Source organism: Pyrgilauda ruficollis, unplaced genomic scaffold (assembly GCF_017590135.1).
Source record: "Pyrgilauda ruficollis isolate IOZ18807 unplaced genomic scaffold, ASM1759013v1 scaffold66, whole genome shotgun sequence".
In the NCBI taxonomy this organism is placed as follows: Eukaryota; Metazoa; Chordata; class Aves; order Passeriformes; family Passeridae; genus Pyrgilauda; species Pyrgilauda ruficollis.
Window position 1 is genome coordinate 3,226,816 of NW_024528377.1, and position 20,639 is coordinate 3,247,454.

Genomic DNA, 20,639 nt, shown 5'->3' on the forward strand with positions numbered 1-20,639 from the left:
GAGTCTCCTTTCCCTTGCAGCTCCCTGAGACGTGGTTTTTTTGGCTGCCTGGCATGAATCACACTGAAGGAAGAATAGTCCCCCCCTGATAATATGAACATTACACAAAGAAAGAGTAAGAAAAACAGTAAAAAAGGAAAGGAAATAAAAAGACTGACAGCTAAAATGTCCCATGGCTTTTGCCAGCACCTCAAAATGAATCTTCAAGCTCTGCTTTCTCCTAGTGCTTGGCTCCTGTCCCAGATTCCACCTACAACCCTCCAAAAGTTCTCACCTTGCCATCAGAAAGGACGCAAACCCTTCTGCACCCCCTCCTGCTGAAGTGCTCCACTGCCTTGAGCTCCTGAAAAAGCTGATAAAAGCCTGCAAATCTGTTCTCTGTCCTCCTCCCCAGAGGACACCAGGGACTGCTGCTCCTTCCTGCAGCACCTCTGGGTTTCCATTTCTGAGTCAGAGAGATCTCAGCTGGTGATTCTCACAGCTTCTTTCGTCTGTATAAAACTTTTTATTTTCCTACAGAGGTGCCCGTTGCCATTCTTCAGGAAATGCAGTTTCCATCTCTCAACACTTTCACATATCGAAGTGACAGATTATTACCTACCAATTTTAATCTGACTGCTTTTACAGAAACCTTAACTTATCACACTAACTTCAAATGCAAGTAACACGAGCTCTACCTTTGAAAAGGAGCAACAGAACTTGCTGATGTGCTGAGTGCAGTGGGACTGGCTAGGACGGAGATGATTTTGGATGTGATAACACAGGGATATTTTATGGTGTCAAAGTCTTCTCTAGTTCTTGCTCTGCTGCCCCAGTGGGTGGGCTGGGGGTGCACAAGAGGCTGGCACAGCTGGGACAGCTGACCCAAAGGATATTCCATACTGTTAATATCCTTGCTCAGCAATAAAACTGGCAGGTAGTCTTTGCAAAGACTCCTTGCCCAGATAGTTTGGCTTTGCTCTTTTTGTGGAAGGCTGTGAGTAATTCCCTTTGTGCTATTCAGTCCCTTTTCCTCCCTGCTCTTTCCTTCACCTATTAAACCATCTTTATCTTGATCCATCAGGTTTTTTCTTCCTTTTTCTCTTCCAATTCTCCCCCCTGTTCTGCTGCAGAGAGGAGACAGGGGGGAGGAGCAAGCAAATGGGGAGGTCCTCACTTGCTGGCTGGGGTCAACCCCTGACACTGAAAACAAAATAATGTTTTGCATGCTCTGTTTCACTCTCCTCATCCTCCCAATCAATCTCAGCCTCTCACAGGTCCCTTCAAGACACTACTGAAGCTTAAGTGAAATGCTACAATAGAGACTTCCAGATATGATGGATAAAACCATCAAAAGAAGAATAAAACTATCAAAATTATTGAGTTTTTTCCTGTATACTCTACTCATTGTGGCTCTTACACCCACCACTTAAAGCACAGTGCAGCCCTAATAACAGGTTAGCTCAAGCTCTGCTGATATGCTGCACACCATTTAGATAAAGGATTTTTCCTTTGGTAAAATTAAAAAAAAAAAAAAATTTAAGAGAGGATCATGGCAGAAGACACTTAAATTCTTAACCACAATCTACAGCAAATGCAACCCAGAAGAATTTTATTAAAATAAAATCTCTCACAACACAAAGGCAATAAAGTGAAAAGCAGCACAGCATTTCTCTTATAGGTCCTGAATGTAAGATCTACTAGCTACTGAAGCTCCCAGAGGAGCTGGAACATTGATCCACAGAAACTAGTACTCTTCCTGATGTCTGATGTGGACAGATATTGCAGCAATCCATGTTGTGTGAAATTATTGAATTCACCAATCATCAGGAACAGGCCGTGTTTCTGTTTTCAAACAGAGGTTGAAAACTACTGATTTTATTTTCATTTTTGAAAGCATCCAAAACACCAGAAAACAAAAAGCAACCTCTTAACCAAAGACTTTCAGCCAAGTCAAAAACTCTACCAGCCACTACATGACACAGACCAACAGGACTGTAGATTGCTCTGAAATTTGATGGCAATCCACATGGACATGGATTGAGTGTCTCCCCCAAAATCTGTCCTAAGGATCCTGGAGTGACAGCATAAAATATTCCTACACATCATCAAGCAGAAAAGCCCAATACTTAATTTACTACCATCTATCTGCATTGGACTGATTGTTGATACCCTTTAAGAATAAATTGGAAAAAAAAATCAACTTGAGGCAGAGCAAAGTGCAGGAAATGTGACCTAAACATCCGGGGACAAAGGTCAGAACTCGAGTTCAAAACAAATTTCCTCTTCAGAGGAGCAAACACTATCACTTTCAGAGATTTATGCCAGGAGCTTCTCTCTGATGGCTGCGTGGAAGCTGCTGTAAAGGAAGTGTGTTGTTTACAAGTCAGTTGTCAAATTAATTTGAGAAACAAAATACTGCAAGGATGTTACATGGATGGCTCCTTTCAGTGCACTCATTTACCTGCCTGTGAGCTGCTTGAGCCTTCCTTGAATTTGTTACACTGCAGTTCTTGCCCTGAATGAGTCTTATGAGCAATGCAAAAGTACACAGGTGTAGCATTCACATTCTCTGAAAAAATCCCTTCCTGGAGAGAGTCACAAATTTTCATTATTATCTTTTTAGCCTTCTGTAGGTATCCTTTCTGAATTCTTCAGTATAGTTTAGTATAGCATTCTTTAATATAATATAGTATTATAAAATAATAAATTATCCTTCTGAGAACATGGAGTCAGATTCATCATTCCTCCCTGCCATGAGGGTGCAAACACAATACACAGGCAATTTCACTTCCAGCTCCAAATCACAGCCAGCAGAGTACAAACTCAGTGCACAAAACAGTCTATTCTAATGTACTGTGAGAAGACAATTTTAGCAGCATCTTTCACTTCTGGGCTGTACAATAATCTGACAATTTGGAGTGATCCAAATTCAAGGACCAAATTCCTGGTCCATCGCTGCTGAGGAACGAGGATGCTCCACGCTGTGTTTGGGGCTGGCAAAGCCCCAGCCCAGCCCCGAGGCTGCTGCTCCTCTCCCCACAGGCAGAACTGCCCAAGACAGATGGAGGAGCCAATGCTAGAACAACAGAGGACAGCAGGAGCCAAAACTCATCTCGGATGGAGAGAGCAGGAAGCAAACGATGAAATAAACCCCATAAAAATGGGCAGAGAGCACCTTCCCTCGCCTCAGAGGGAGATTTGTCATGCAAATAGAAAACAACTCATTTCAGGAAGGAAACGAGTGAAAACATAGGGATTATTGACACAGGAAAAAAGGCAATTGAAAGGAAGTTTTTGCTATCAGACAGGCACATTAGAGATAGTGATGGCTCCGGTCTGGCTTTGAGCTGAACTCTCGGTAACACCAATAATATTCCAGCCTCCTTTCCCACAGCCCTGTGGCCAACCTTCTGCGTGGTGGCTGAAGGGCTGAATATTCATGAATCACCTCAGCAATGGCATCTAAGACATAAAATTCATGCCAGGACATAAACATGCCTACATATATGCCAGGACAGAAATATACACACATATAACAACAAGCAATAGTAATAATAAGTTGCTGTTGTTGTTGTTCTTAATACTACTAATAATTATTTATATACATATAAATAAATATATATAATTAATAACATTATATTAATATATAATATAATTATTGTATAATATATTATATAATGTATTAATATTATGTATAGTGTTATATATTATTAATATATGTAATTAATAAAAATTGCCTTTTCATTAATTTTCTTTTTATTTTTCTTTTCATTTAGTCTTTACAGTGCTTGGAAGAAACTGAGTTCAATATCATGTGGTCACCTAGGAGCCCAGGCACAATTTTACTTGTTGATAGTCAGGGACAGGTGGGTCAGTCCAATGGACTCTCAAGTTTTCCAAGAAAAGGAACACTGTAATGGGGAAAATTTGCTGCTAACATCATGTTGTCACATTTTAGTAAAACACAAAAAAAACACAGCCCATTTTACTTTTACAGTAAAATTACATCTATTTTTTTCCAATATAAGTGAATCTATTAAACACATGAGTTTTCTTTATTAACCTAAATAGTATGTATACATTTAAAATATATGTAAACAACAAATATAAAAAGAAAGCTAAGACAGCTTCCACCTGCTTTATAGGATTTCAGTCTCAATAATCTCAAATAAAATAGCTTAGTTAGTTATTAATTATAAATAAAATAGTTTGTAATGAGCATTTTCAACACGCCTTTAAAATTCCAATATCACTCAGCTGCTTTTCAGCCCACTTAGGAGAGTAAGAACAAAAAATTTAACATTGCAAGGGAAGAAGATGCACATGGGATGCAAAAGAATAGTAACTTTGTTGCTAAAAATTCGAAAAATTGCCCTGAATTAGACGAAGATTTTAGGTGCTTTCCTAGTTTTCTCCAGCTCATATATACTTGGTGTTAGCAACACCCTACTTCCTTATGAATAAAAACCAGAGCAGAAGTAGTAAAATGTGCAAACTCTAAAAGCTGTGCCAATACACATCCACTTGGAGTTCCAAAATAACTGATTCCTCTACTTCATTCAGCTCCTGGCAACTGCAACCATCATTTTGTGATCTATCTACCAGCAACAGAAGGGAACCAAGGACAACAATTCACTTTACAGGAGCCACCACAAAGCAGTTTCAAGGCAAGCATTTTCCTTTGGTACCTGAATTCAGTTAAGCATTTTGGAAGTAAAAAAAAATACCATGATAGACATCAAATTTACTCACTTGTCCCCATCTTCTCCTGACACATGGCCATCCCAAAATATTTGATATGAAAAGGCTCAGAGAGATATTTTAAAAGCTCACAAAGATTAAAGGACACAGTTAAGACACAGATACTTCCATGCTGTTCAAATCATATACTCCTGAAAAATTATGATGCTGACGTAAAATGAAAAAGGAATCACAACAATTACAGCATCTCATAAAGAAATAACCTGCTAAGAGTTGTTTGCAATGTCTTTTGCTGGTTTCTGTTGCCACCTAATATTTTTGTCAACACTTGCAATCAGTTTGTTGAGTGAACCCATACAGGATGCAGAAATCACTCTTTAAAATTATCAGCTCAGAAGTTTCCTCAGTTTCAGTTCCTTCAGCACTATGTCAAGAAACTGACTTTTGCAGCATAGCACTAAAACAAAGTGAATTTGAGCTTAGAATGATTCAATATTAGGACAAATGTTTTCACCAAAAGGGTTATCAAGCACTGGAACAGCTGCGAGGGCAATGGCTGGGTCACGATCCCTGGAGGTGTTGAGATGTGTTTGTGAGGCATTTAGGGACAAGGTCCAGTGCTGGGCTTGGCAGCACTGGGTTAACAGTCAGACTTGAAGATCTTGAAGGTCTTTTGCAACTTAAAATGATTCAAAGATTGTAAAGCAGGCTGCCATCGCTCCCCTAAGCTCTGAGCTCCCTCCCAGCCACCACTCCACCCAAAACGGGAGGGAGAGAAGATACTGCTTGGGATGTTGCAGCTATTAGCCACTGCTCTTTGAGCTTCCCAGCTGGTTAACCTGCAGCTGGTTATCCAACCCAGCTGGTTATCCAACCCAGCTGGTTAACCTGCACAGAGGCAGAGCTGGCTGATGTCTGAGGGGTCCAGCACAGCACCAGGTTCTCAGGGGCAGCCTTGTCCTTCCAGTCTCATCAGTCACAGGGACTTTCAGAAGAGCATTTAGCAACAGGCACAGATTTACCCAGCAGAACTTCTCACAGCCTCACTGCTGCTGTTTCCATTGCCAGCACAGCTCTCAGTGGGATGTGCTCACAGTGGAGGAGGATGACCTGAAAATGGTGCAATTTGGCTGGCAAGGAACATGACTGCATTTCTCCTGCACAGTTTTGGTGTAGGGCTGTAGAGTAGTGTGTACAGCCAAGAAAAACACCAGCTTTTGTAGTTGGTGAGTGCAACAACGTTCAAACATTTGTAACATCACATGTGACAGTCACAGAGCCTGCTGAAAACAGCACGCCAAGCAGGACTCCAAATCTGTCACACCAACTCTAATTTCCATTAAATCTTTGTGTCAAAGAAGGAAAATATTGTCAGCGCCTTTTCTGCTAGCAGGGGATGAAGCTGGGGAGGCAGAGGGAGGTACAGGAGAAATAAAACCCCACAAGGGTTTAAGCACAGCTAAACCCTTGAATGCCTTCTCCCTGGTGCATAACAAAACTATAGGACCACTCTGAGTTTTGTGATGAATGCTGCCTGGAAAATGAGCAGGTGGGAGCTCTCTGCTTAGTAAACTGAGCATTTTCTAGTTAGCTTTAGTAGGAATAAAACCACTTTGTTTTTTAGTTCAGTTGTGTGCATTTCCACCACCACACCAAAATCACTATTTAACGGAGAAGTTTAGAGAATTTTTGCCACCTTACCATAGAGAGCTTTTGCACTTGTTCTTGAATTGTGCTCCCTCTCTGCCTGAGCAAACGTCGGGGAGCCATAGCCACTGGAAGAAAACATTTCTGGTTATCTTCTGTATAGATTATTTGGCACTGAAAAAACCCCCTCCCCTTCCATAGGACTACACACACCTAACAACATTAGTAACAGAGGGAATGATACTGGATATTTGTTCCACACCATAAAGATGAGGGAGAATGTTTCACTTGGGCTGCAGGAACTGCAGTGTGGTATACAAATAAATACACCTTAACTCAAGTAACAGATTTCACTGCACAATTATAATAATAACAATAATAATAGCAATAATGACTATGCCAAAGAATTGGATAGGATTTGGGGTTTTTTTCCCTGCATACACAAGTGTTGATTGCTTTTAACAACTTTAACTGCTTTTAATGAAAAACTTAAAATGACTCTCATTGTCTTACACAAATGAAAAGGCAGTATAAGTGTTTCAAGAATGAGTGATATATGAGTTCACCTTAATGAGGAGCAAAAGACACCACAGATATCCTGCTCCATACAGGAATATGTGTTTCTTTGCATCAGATGGGTAAATTCTCATTAGTGTTGAGAGTAAGTCTATGCCATGCCCCTGATACAGGGATCACCCTCTCCTCTTAGGCAAGGTAACACTTTCAGGCAGCAGCTGCTCAGCTCTCTTTCCTGGGAAGCAGCCTGTTCTCACAGATGGGAGAGGCAGCCTCATCTTTTATGCATAAAAATGCATTCACTCAGAGCTAACCTTAAACATCTCAGGCCTCTCTGAGTAACATAATAAGGATGTTATGGCTGCAGCAATTTACTTTGCTGTTCCAGATGAGTCCATGCAGTAACACAGTTTTCCCTTACAAGAACACAAAAATATCTGTCACTTTGCTTCCAGGGTTTGCAAACCCAACACACTTCTACAGAAAATTCCTTTTTAATCCCAATGGGAGCAACTAATTACAGCTCTATCTGAAATGAAAGCCTAAAGAAGAAGTACAACATTATTTTGTCCATAAAAGGCAAGTCCAAGGCAAAACCTTACTTCATTTGAGGGAAGTAACTTCCATATCCACCAGGAGGGGTGTTTGATATGTGTCCATTCATTCTCACTGCCACTCACTGGGAGAAACGACCTGGGAAAAGGAAAAACAGCACATGAATTGAAATATCCTAAAAGATGGAGGCTGAACACAGGTGTAACACAAACCTAATGAGGAAATTATGGTTGAAGTGGGAACAAAATTTCATCAACAAGCTCAATTGTTGTTAACTGCATCTCAGTGATGCCTCAAAGACCCGCTGTGGAACTTCTCCCAGTAGCAACTTGATAATATAGCTTCAAATAATTTATAATTTCGTGAACAAAGCTATTATTTTTGATACAATGGTCTTTAGGAATAGCTGTAGAAATAAAAGGCTCACTAAACAAAGAACAAGATCTGCTGCAAAAGTGAGCAAGATGTTCCAAATGGCAACTCTATTGCTCAAGCATGCTCGATTTCAGCCCTCAATTAATTTCTTTCAAATGCAATTCTTGAAATGACCTTTGGATACATATTCTATGAAACATATCAGCTGAATTGTTGGAAAGATGCATTATCAAATTGAAACACAATTGTTAGCACAAAAGGAAACTTGCTTAGCTATTTTGGTACTTAAGAAAACTCTTTTTTTTTGTTGTATTTTTTTTGTTAAGCAGCGCTTAACATCCTGAAAGTTTGGCATGCCAAATGAAACCTTTCCTGTAAAAGCAGTGCTGAACAGGGCATGATAAAACAGTTTAAAAAATTCTCCCTGTAATAACATGTCCATTTAAGTTAAAACTAGCTCTGGAAAGTGACTTTCATAACCCTTTCATATTCAAATTTACCATGGGCAAATACTCTTTCATTTACATATATACATGAATAATATAAATTTGAATATTTCTCTGCATTTCAGTCACACTGCAGAACAGTCAAAAGTGTATCAGATCAAATTTATACCTACAAAAGCTCTGTTTCCAAAGTAAGAACAGCCTGCTCTGTTTCCACTAGAGCTGTCTTGCAGCCAGCTTATCTTCTGAGGCTCTAATTCAGCTCACTGCTCCACATTAACTGTTCTCTTCTTGTTTTACAAAGAAGCAGCAGCACTTTGACCTGCCAGTGCCCACTGAGTGCCCACACGTACTCTGCTACTTCCTTCTTCCATGCAGAACGACGACCAAAATCTGTTGTGAGCTGTAAATCCACCAGCCAGTTCAAGAGACAAAAAAGCTTTGGTGGTCTTTGGTGCTGAAGGCAGAGTTTTTATACCTTTCTGAGGGACAAACACCTGGCACCTCCTGCCTCGGATGCAGCCAGCAAAACTAGCTAGAACAGTGTATTTGTTGGTGTATTAGACATGCCAAGTGAAATGATGTAGTTCTGTTTGAGGTGTATTTGTGTTTGAGGTGTATTTGACACGCCAAGTGAAATCATGTGCAAGGGCGGTTTGCTTTCAGTGGGTACACACTTGCTAAATTGGCTTAGTAGATATATATATGTATATATATTATTATTATTATTATTTTAAATTTATTTATTTTCTTGGAAATCTTGGCTCCTTGCAGAACCTCTTTAGTGACACAAGCACATTTTGCCCCACAAATATATCACATACCCAAGCTGGTAGCCTGTTTGGCTGCTCTACGACTTTTTATGGAGTGCAGTCCTTAACAGCTGTCTCCAATAAATTACCACCCATGTTGAGTGCTGCTCAATTCATTAGCAATTACAACCTTTGGGAAGCTTGCTGAAATCATCCCATGACTTGAAAGGATACAACTGCTCATTTTCCCAGCGGAATTTGCCAGCTCACCGCGCACTCCCTGCTCCGTTTCAGCGACTGCCGGGAGCAGAGCAGCTCAGAGTGCTCCTCTCCAGCCCAGGCTGCCACTGAGCTCTCCAGCACTTCCTATCAGCTATCCATGCTTATCATCATCTGCCCTGCTTAGCAGTTTCCCCTGTGATTAGCTTCCATAGAGTCACCACATCCAAAATACACAAATTATCCCCGCTGCTGTTTGGTATCCCCACTTTACTTTCCATCCACACGTTGTTTAAGGTAGCACTTGTTGGATGATTCCGTTTGTCGTAATCTTTTTTGATTTGTAGTCTTTTTTTCATAGGCCTATTTGTAAGAAATTCTTCAACTATCTGTCTTAAAGTGAGATCTGGGGGGAAAAACTCCCTGGTTTAAAACTTTCTCAGAATAATTCCACTGCTCTGACATCTTAATCTGACAAATACTTGGTTTGTATTTGCGTTCACTCAGTTTTATGGAGGCGGTGAAACAGATATTTTAAGTAGAAGGAATGCAATATATTAGAATGCAATCTATTAGAATTTCAGGCTTCAGCCTTTGAAGTCAGCATGACACACTGAGTTTGAAAGCAGCAAGAAAGCTGAGCAGCAGATTTTCACACTGGGGAAAGAAACCATCTCTCAGGACTAAATACTTGCCCACTGTAAGGCACAACACCACTTAAATCCAAAAATCTTCAGAATTATGTTTTGAATTAAGAGATGCTGAAAGTCTGAAGTCAAAAATTTTGACTACTAAAATTTTAAAAAAAGCAAGCAACTTGTTCTGCCAAGCAAACACAAAAGTGTTACTCAGCTTTAGCTGATATGAAAACAAAACACCACTTGCTATTAATAGTTGAGTAAAGCCAACAATATTTCCTGCCCCTCATGCAATTTCCAGTGCTTTTGAAATGCCAGAACAACTACCTTGACATGACAATTTCAATGCTCCTGCAATTTCATGCAATGCTTCTGTCACTCGGTTCAAGAAACCTCCAGAATGTGAATACAAACAAACCCTTTACTATAATTATTTAAAATTAGTTCAAATATTTATAACAGCATCAAAAAGCTACTTGTGACTCCCCAAAATTATCACACAATCAGATCTCATTCAACCTAAATGTTTCATTAAAAAAAAAAAATTAGGAAAACTCTTTAATTTTTTTTTAATTAAGTGCATGATGAAGAAAAGGGAAAAACCACAAAAGGGTAACAGTACATGCAGGGCTTTATTATTGCCTTGTACAGCTTTCTCTGCTGTGTTTCTCATCTCAAATGCTCTTTCATCTCTTATAACCAGTCAATCCTGCAGCAAAAGTCACCCCCTGCACACTGCAAAGCCATTGTCAACCAGGAGTCTATTAATAAACTCCACTTCCTCTTTAATTTTCCCTTTCACCTCAGCCCAGCAGGTCACAGCAACCTACACTGGCGTCCCAGACTTTAAAATAAACATCCTTCACCATTAACTGCATGATCCCTCTTCAATTAGGCCTGAAGTATCAACAGTTTAATTGTGAATATGACCAAAAATGGTCATGTCTCAGGATCCTGAAAAAAAAAAAAAATCATGCCTGCTCTGAAAAAGAAATATTTTAAACCAGGAAAGCTAAGTGAGATTTCAAGAAGAAAAGAAAAATAAGAAAATAATAAATAAATAAAATAATAATAATAATAATAATAATAATAATAATAATAATAATAATGTGTTTATCCTTAAGTATATTAAAATAATATATAATTAAAATAAGTTTAAAATATTTACAAATATTTTATTTTGAAAAACCAAAAAAAAAATCCACAAAATTGTCTCAACAACAACAACAAAAAAATTCACCTAGGACTTCCCTGCTGCCATCAGCTTTATTTTTGAAGGGATATTGATGGTCAGCAGCTCTGTAAATGACAAGGGTCCAGCCTTTATAACAGAGAAACCATTCCTGAGACAGATGTACTTTTGCTCTTCAGCAGTTACAGGTGGTAATCCCAAGCAGGGGAGAATCATGCCAGTGTACAACATGATTATATCAGTCATGAACACTGTTTTTAAAAAAAAAAATACTGTCTTCCCCATCTTGTAGCACAGCAGCCTCGTGAAAACAATGCAATTTATGTGGCACACCAACAGCTCCATGTCCTGCCATGTCATTTCCTAATAAATTTGAAAGGAACAAAATCCCCTAAGTTATTAAAAAAATACAAACCCAAACACCTTTCCCAGAAAGGCAGAGCTGCATCATTAGAGCTAATTAGATATTCTAGAGCCTGGTGCTCTTTTCCACTCATCCTGCAGTGGTCAGACCCACCCAGTGGCAGAACACAATCTCATATGGAAACCAAAAGAGAAACAACTTAATGACGTGGATATTTTAGAAATTATGGAGGGAGAAGGGATAAGGAGAAAAGGATGCACAGGAAAGCCAGTAATGGCTGGAATGATTATTGTCTACTGATTAAGAAAATTTCATTGTTATCATGTATCCTCCAAACCCCCTAAAATTCTCCCCAGGCAGAGCACAGTCTAACTCCAGCCTAAACATAAAGCAGTGGGCTATTACAGGGTAACACCATTCCCTGGTGAATACAGCAATGTCAGATAAGGACACTCTCCCTCCACCCTTTCCCTTTCAAAAGTATTACAGAAGAACAAAACAACAGGGAAAAAAAATTAAAAAAAAAAATCCATGTACTCCCAGCTCACTGTGCCTTCAGTAGAAATGCCTCTTGCTGCTATCCCTCAGCTTTCAGCACTGCTGACCTGCAGAATGCACAAAAACTGTTTAGCTTGCTGTGTGACTTGCCATTTTTCATCTGCTTCTTCTCAAACCTCATCCTGTTCACCCACACACGAGTTTCCCTACTGGTGCTGAATTTTCAAACAGCATCTCCTCGTGTCCACCTTGCTGTTCCAACCCATCGCTCTCCTATTTGTATCTTCAGATTTTACAAATGGGAAACTCCTGGCAGAAATACATCCTGTGGAGGCAGATGAAATGTTGCTGGTGCCCTCTGCTTTGGGACTCGCTTCAGAGCACAGCCAAGAGCAAACACGAGTTTTGCTGCTTGTTGGACGTCTTGCCTGGAGATAAACACCAAAATGCACATGAATGCACAAGTCATGCTTCTGAAATGATCCCTGGGGATTTTCCAGCCTCAGTACACTGATACCAGAATCTCTCTGAGAAAAGCTGCCTTTGGTTGAGCTGGCAGCAGCTTTGCTCTGGAATGTTTTCGGTTTCCTGTTAAGCAGGTTGGAGCATCCAAAAGCTGGTAGAAAAGGTGACAGCAAAAAAATCATTGCAGAAAATGGAAAGCCAGGCCCTACAAGTGCTAGAGTTTCAACACAAAATAAATTAACTTGATTTCCTACCGCTGTTGACTGTTGTCCCCTTTGCCTCTCTCAAGCCACTCTATATTTATTTATATTTATTTTTGAAGCTCTCTGAGCTGTGTATACTCCAGTATTCATTCCTCTGTCCAAGCATCCAGAAATAAGTTAATAAAATAATTTTTAAAATGCTGTTTCCTTCAGGACCTCTCTGCATTCAGAGCAGTTGTCCAGCATGACCCTTAGGACTAATTACACTGCATTTTAGTTTATGCAAATCTGCACTTTGTTGCATTCTGGTTTTAGGTTTTAGTGCTGGATGCAGTGTTAATTAACTGGGGTTCCTGCTAAAGAAACCTGGGGGTCAGGAGGAAAGGACTGGATGTGTCTCCCTCTCCTGCCTGAGTTTTTCTCCTTACAGAAAGCTGAACTTCACCCCAGAATATTATTTATCTGTTTGTGTAAGGGGTCACAGAGGTAGAAGCATTTCAAGCAACTAAGGACAGTGACAGACAAAAAATACCACTCTGTCCAGGCAGGGGTTTGTAAATGTATTCACATCCTTCTCCACAGCAGTGCAGCAGACAAGCTCAGTCAATGCTGGTTTTGCCAGCTTCAGAAGGTGTTTTGATTTTCACTGACACTTTCTGAAATCTAATACTCTTCACTAAGGAGGAGTATGCTAAATTCATTAGCAGCATTCCTTTCAGCAGGAGGGAGAGGATAAATTTATTGGAGAAAATTTGTGGTCATAATTATCGACCAAAGTAGATAAAGGCTTGTCTTCAGAACAGAAATTGCTACCTAAAAGAGAAAGTTTCCATTGGAAAAACTAACAAGATATATATAAAAAAAAAATGCCCTTCAAGTCTTCTTTTTCCTACTATGACATTTCCCAGTGATTAAAGAAATATTCCAACAATACAATAAAGATGGCTATCTTTTATTTTGAGGAAGGGGAAAAATATGGAGAGCAACAGGAAGAACTGAATGAATAAACCTCAGGCCATGCTCACAGACTGTGCCCTTATTATTGCCACACTAATAAAGACCCTGCTTGAAAACAGGTTCTTATTCTGGCATGGCAACCTATTTCCATCCCTTTCACTCAGGTCTGGGCCATGATTTATAATTAACCATATTGAAAGAAAATGAAACAGCTTTACAGATACAAAAGCTTCAAAGACTTAAAATCCCCATTGCAACAAAGGAAAGTTAATAAATATGCCAAGCACTGAAGCCACCACTCACTGCTATTTTTAATTAGAGAATTAACCACCTCATCCAAAGCAATGTGAGTATTAATTACCAAGATCAAGATCATTACGCAGTCCTTGCAGAATGTGCCACCACAGCTGGAATATCTTGTACAAAAGAAAGGATAAAAAAAAAAAAAAAAAAAAAAAACACCAACAACCCAAAAATCCAAACAGAAAACCTTCCACACATACAGAGCAGTCTAAAGAGGAAGGGGTCTTTGGCATATGGAGGAATTTGTAGAGGTAAGTTGAAAGAAGGGATTATAATCTACCATAAAAATCAGTATTTTTAGTGAGTCAGTGTCAAGTAGAGTAGTGAGCTGGCAAAAGACACCGTTTTTACTAATAAATCCCAATTCCAATGCGTCTACAACAACACACTTAGTATCTTCACTTGAAGAGAGATGTACAAAAACTTGTCTTAGTTAGGGTTTTTGATGGGTTTGTTGTTTGCAGGGTTTTTTTTTTTTTTTTGCTTGTTTGGTTGGGGTTTTTTGGTTGTTTTTTTGTGTTTTGTTTTCTTAAAATTTTAATTTTTTTAATAAAACAAAAGCTGTCTTGAAACTGCTGACTGGTGAGTTCTGCTGATGCAGCACAAAAACCACAGCTGTATCTCCCTTCTTCATACTGCCTGACTTTTTTTTTTTTCCTTATTTCCTTTTATTCTTTGATACATCATACTTCAAATGAGATCATTAGATTTCAAAAGAGGGCACTGCAGACACTACTTTGAAAATCAGTTTGCAGCACACATCCAACTTTAAAGCCAACACTTTAGAAATGGAAACTTCTAAAAACTTCTAAAGTATGTAAAGTTTAATAAGATAATGTCTTCAGGTGTTGTTTTAGATAAAGTTTTCCTCTCATTCTGGCCAAAAAATGAAAGAACTTCCAACATAGTTTAAAAACTGCTGCAAGTTGCCCAAACAAAACTGGCTTAACCACCTCCCCACATTTATTAGCCAGTTAATAACTGTGCCATGGCACAGGGACAATATTAAAACTGGCGTGGTACAGTTCATAACAAAAGCTGAACTGAAACCATATAATGACATACTCCAAGCAGACTGCAAAAATTAACATGGAGGAGGAGGAGGAGGGGAAAAGAAGGCAGGAATGCTCTTCAATGCCTCTTTAATTTGGTTTAATGGAAATATGGCAAGATTTAATTTTTGTTCTCACAAATTTGCTTTCTTCAGTTTTGGTGAAGTTATTGAAGCCCATCAGTTAATCACATAGGAAACCAATTTCTGTTCCTGTAGCAGGTTACAATTCTGAATTAAACAAGACAAAGTTGAGTAGGAGCAACATCCACTGGCTTCCTGATGATCTTGAACACTCAGGCTCCAAACCCACTGATGGCATTCCTCGATGATTTAGATTTGTTTATTGAATCTTCAGCTCTTTCACCACTAAAGTGCTTTGAATGCAAACTAACATATATCTGGAAGGCCTCAAAATTTACTATGGCAAGGGTTCATGCTCCATGTCTTACTGTGAGATTTAGATTTTCTATATGGTACCCAAAAAATAAAAATTTTAAAGGCAGTTTGCATGCAGTTCAGTGAAAACAGAAAAGGCTCTGCTTAATAAAGGTGAACAAATAGGCACAATTGAAAAGTTAAAAAGTTATTGATCAGACCACAACAAATGAGCAATGCTGAGCATAAGGATGAGCTCACAGTGGAACTCAATAGTAAATTTAAAAGTTTAATTTTAAAACTTAATCTTAAACTTAAATAAGTACACACTATTCTAATGATGCTGACTAACTCTTCAAACTTCCCTGACTCAAATAATGTGCAAACAAGGTTTCACAAGACTGATATGCAAATCCTCATAACTTTTGGTAACGCAATCTAAACCAAAGATCACCAATAAAAGTTTTGGGGATTAAATATTTTTTTAATGCCAGAAAAGGCAGCAGAGTACTCATATTCTCACATTTAATTTATAATATTCCCCTAATATTTTCATTGTACTTGGAACATCATGTGTATATTCAAGTATTAAATTAACACATTATTCCTGGAAAGTATTTGAATTAACTGCAATCCTAGTCAGCAAGCCTCCTAAAAGGGAGCAGGTTTTCACTTGTCATGCACACATAAAGCACATAAGAAGAAGAATTTTTTCTCAAAGACGTGGTTGTGAAGCTGTAGTAAATAGCAGCATCAATGGCAATAGCTGGGAGTCAAAGCTGTGCCCCATCCCAGCACAGAGGTTTGACTGAAGCTGGTTCATACACTCTTTTGGCAGAGAACTGGGTGTGTTCTTTAAAACTTGCCCTGTGATACACAAATCTTATTTTTTTCCAAATGCTGGGGCCTACAAAAAGTGCTCTGTCTTGAATCTATGGGAGAAAATTGCTCCTGAGTTGCCATCCAAGTCACTACCTGTTGTATTTTTCATTGCTAGGAGGAGACACCATGAGAAGGGGCCTAGATGCACAGTGTCCACATGGTAACAACAAATCCATAGAACGCTCAAAATCAGGCAGGAGAGAGAAAAGGCAGGGAAAGCCAATTAATTTTTAAATGAAATTGGAGTATAAGTTGCACCATAAGCTATTTTAAACCCTAGTCACAGCAGTCACTGACTTTTACAAGTAACAAATTTGTTCAATTTTCCCATCTATGAAAAAAAAAAAAAAAAAAAAACAAATTTTCAAAAAAGAACTTGGGTTCTGATAAGTTGCACTATAAGCTATTTTAAACCCTAGTCGCAGCAGTCACTGACTTTTACAAGCAACAAATTTGTTCAATTCCCATCTATGAAAAAAAAAAAAACCATAACACCATCACCAGGCTAACTGAGATATTCAATTTAATGTAATGAAAAAACACAATTGTTTGTTTCCACTGGAAAATTTGCACTGGAAAAGATATTTTTCAAGGTAATACTACTTTTTTTTTTTCCCCCTCCCTTCTGCTTGAAATACCTCCTTGCCACCCAAAACCATTTCCTACTCCACAGCAGAATAAAGTAGAGGCATGAGAAGAGCTGTGTGACTTGTTTGCTCACACAGAAGAGTGAAGTCAAACAGCCCCTATCATGCAGCATTTCCTTGATGGTTTTTCATTCTGAAGCATGAATTTGAAACAATAAACTCCAAGGGCAGCTCCCCCTCACCTGAGGTTAAAAACAGGCATGTGACTGCCGTGGGGTGCGTGACCTTGGCTGTGGTCTGAGCAGCTCTCAGCACTTTCAGACATGCAATAACTCACCTGCACCCCACTGATGCCTCAGGTTTAGCTTTTATATTTTTCAGATTGTGTGCTGCTTTAGTGTGTGGGTCTGAGCTTCATATCAGCCAGCATCAGCTGGAGAGGTTTGTTGGGGTCACCAGAAATCTTCAGCATCAACAGTTTTGTTTGTGTTAATGCACACACAACCAAAAAAAAAAAAGGGAATATATTGCAATTCAGCAAGTAAACTAAAGGCACTATCTTGTGCCTTTGTCCACATCAGGGCTGCAATTATTCAGCACAAAGTGAGTCAAGTGTAAAAGAACTCACTGAACTGAGGTCACAGCTGACTGAAGTCACACCCTGCCACAGTATTTACAGTGCATTTATGTAACTCAGCAATTGTTTCCTGGATGAAAATAGGCTGAACAATAGCAGATCCCACGATTTGTGGGAAGGAAATAGGATTTAAACTTTTGGTGTTCCATGCCTCTGATTTTCTAGTTGCAGTTGTTTATGTTTCAGATGAAATTTTCTGTACAGATGAAATTTTCTCATCCATTCATCTGGGCCAAGCCCTTCCTCTAGGTGTATTTCCATTCCAGGTACATGCACTCAGCAAATGTCATATTTTTGAGGTTATGTTGTGTTTTAAATTACCTGAATCAAATGCATAAATACGATTATTTTCCAACTCAATTAACAGATTCACATTTTCAAAAGCAGTCTCTGCTGTGAATGCCCAGGCTTGGCAAGTTTACAGGCTTGTCTTCCAGAAGTAAAAGTATATATACTTTTTAAAATTTTAATGCATTTACAATCACATATTTGGTTTCCAGCAAACATCCAGTGATTAAGGATGACAAAATCGGAAACCGTTATAAAAGATAAATTATAATCACCACAAAATGTTTTTTTGCTGCAATTACCTCAAATGAGTTTGAATTTCACAAAAATTTTTTCCCCAGGAATTTGTCATTGATGCTTACCAAGCAAAATTTAACAAACTCTCACTAGAAATGGATTCTGAAATGCTACAAAAGGTATTTTATTGCAATTTGCTCATTCACTCAACTGAAAACATTTGCTGGGGCATTTTTAATGTCAAATATTCTTAAAACTAATGTCAGACAGTGTGGGACAGAAGCCCAAGATGCCTTGCCCCCAGGAAACCTCAGTGGAGCTATACTTTTTGGAAAGCTCCCACAGGTTTTGAAGGAAGACAATTTTCAAAAATCTTTCCAAATTATTATTCTTCAACTGGTGCTTTTATTAGAAATAAATGTGTGTGAAATAAGTGTGGGTGGGAAGGTGGGAAGGAGAAAGGGAAGGAGCTAAAAGCCATATGAGGTAATGCCTTTTGATCCTTTCCTGGCTGGAGGAATGACAGGTGAAGCTGGGGAAATTTGACTGTTCCATTCTCTTCCAACCTCTACAAAAATTGTTCTAGATGTGATTCTTGTGATCTTGCACATTAGTTAAGAAGAACTCATCTAAAATCCTCCTTCAGGTTACCCTCCTGTGGGCCTCAGGTTAAATAATTAACCTTTATTATTATATTAATAATAAAACTTATTAATTATATACATTTTAAATTAATAATAATAAACATTGCAATCAACCTGAGACCATGCTGCTCCAGGATGCTGTCAGGTTTTGAAGAGCAATGACACAGCAGCACAGTGAGCTGCAGCTCCAACTGGAATTAGAAGAATTACCCATGGAGACAGTCCTTAGACCAATGAATGTTATCTTAAAAAACATTTTCCATAACACCCTTATCCTCCTGGCTACACCCATGTGGCTAGAAAACATCAGAGCTCTGTGAGATGCGAGAGGGAAGGGATCCATTCAAAAATTTTGAGGGACACAGCTACAAACAATATAAACAGAGCTTCATCCCACATTCTAGGCAAATAAGAAATGATGCTGCTTATTATAAAACTATACCAGCTCCTCACCAATGAGTAAATTTTGCTTGTAGAGCTCTGAGTTGCCTAAACTAGAAGACATTTTCTGTCCTGTGAGATTAAGAAGTGCATTTTTCCCTTTTCCAGAAGGCACACTAGATAAACTTTAAACTCGCAGCCAGTTTCAAAGGAAAAATATTTGTCCTACACAAAGCCTCTATTCAGTGTCCCTGTTTTTACTACAGCAAGAAAAATAGCTGTGCCCTGGGTAATTTGTTCATGTATGCCAATAAAAGCACATTGGACCAGAGCCAGCACTTCTAGCAAGCTCCCAAAGACTTCTCAAATCCTATGAAAAGCAGAACTTTTTTTCTCTACTTGTCCTTTTTCTATTTGCCATTCCCAGAACTTAGTACTTGTTTCCATCACATTTGCCTTTATGTTACTGTGAGAAGCAACTGAAAGAAAAAAAAATAAGACTAAAGAATAATCCAAGGCTTTTAAAGAAGGCCTTGTATGAAAAAGAGCTCTCAGATATCTTCATACAATGTTTCAAATGTTAAGCATGCACTGTTCTGAACTCCATGCTGTTCAAAAATTACAAAAGAGGCTAAAGTATATTCACATTTAGGCATGAAACACATAAAGAATTTAAGGAGCATACTGACATAAGTACTTGGATTTTTATGCTTTTATGAAGGAATCTGATAAAGAAACTCGCTGTTGAAGTAAGGCAGTCTGTGACAGACTCAGGGTAAAAAAAGAGCTTGGACCAAATTATTGGGAAGTTATTCAGAACAAAGCAATTGCCTGTTCATAGGTGCTTCCCCAAAGCTCAGTGTTTTTTGAAACAGTTTCCAAAACAATCACAGAAATGGGGCTGAAAAGGAAGGAAGTCGTCTCACAACCTTAAGGCAGGAGCAACTGTGCCAAGGTAATTCCCAAAAAGTAGTACTTCCCAACCTCTTCCTTGGGCCTCTAATAAGGGAGGCTATCAGCCAGGCCTGGGGAAACCCAAGGTCTCATTAGTCTCATTCTGAAAAAGTTCTTCTCAATAAATCATCTAAATCTAAGGTTCTTCTCAATAAATAAACTATATCCATGTTGCAGTTTCAACTCACCTGACGCTGCTTCTATCCACAACACACCCAAAAAATGCACTAGATTCTTAATTTAACAAAAAGGAAAAAGGTAACAACAAGCATGAAATCAGTGTTAAACCAGGCTTACAAAAATATCCTATTCCTCTGTCTTGTTTGATCAAGAATATTTGGCTTGCTGCTACCTCCCCTCTCTTCTAGAACTTATCACTCACATCAGCGCTGCAATGGGCCCACAAGGATGTTGTCTCCTGTGTATCTTCTCATATGTTTTTCCAGCTAGGCAATCCAAAGTAAGCAGATGTCAACTTCTATTTTCCCTCAGGAGCCCACGAGGCAAGCTTCAGGAGGAACAATATTGCAGTTACTTCATCTATATATTATCTTTCATTATCTCAGTGTTTTTCTAAACCATATCCCTTTGCTTCTTGAACTTTGCATAACCTCTACTCTTTCCTCATATTGTTTAATGCAGCCTTATGCTTTTCTCCTCCTTTTCCTTTTTTTCATGCACATTTACAGCAGACTGTCTGGAAAAAAAATAAAGTTATTCAAGAAAAAAATAATTAAAGTGTAGACTCAAAAATAGTGCCTGACAAAGTCTTTAAAATTGGGACTCA

At 38.7% G+C, this 20,639-nt stretch overlaps 1 protein-coding gene across 4 annotated transcripts in view; it reads right to left on the reverse strand.

Annotated features, from left to right (window-relative positions):
* Nucleotides 1-20,639, reverse strand: part of EPS8 (epidermal growth factor receptor pathway substrate 8) — a 125,019-nt gene that overhangs the window by 43,349 nt on the left and 61,031 nt on the right. For all 4 annotated transcript variants that reach the window (XM_041484458.1, XM_041484459.1, XM_041484455.1 and 1 more), the window contains exons 3-4: nucleotides 7,449-7,539; nucleotides 6,385-6,458 (exon numbers count right to left, since the gene is read on the reverse strand). In XM_041484458.1, coding sequence (XP_041340392.1) covers nucleotides 6,385-6,458; nucleotides 7,449-7,510 — 136 coding nt within the window. In that variant the 5' untranslated portion in view covers nucleotides 7,511-7,539. The remainder of the gene's footprint in view (nucleotides 1-6,384; nucleotides 6,459-7,448; nucleotides 7,540-20,639) is intronic.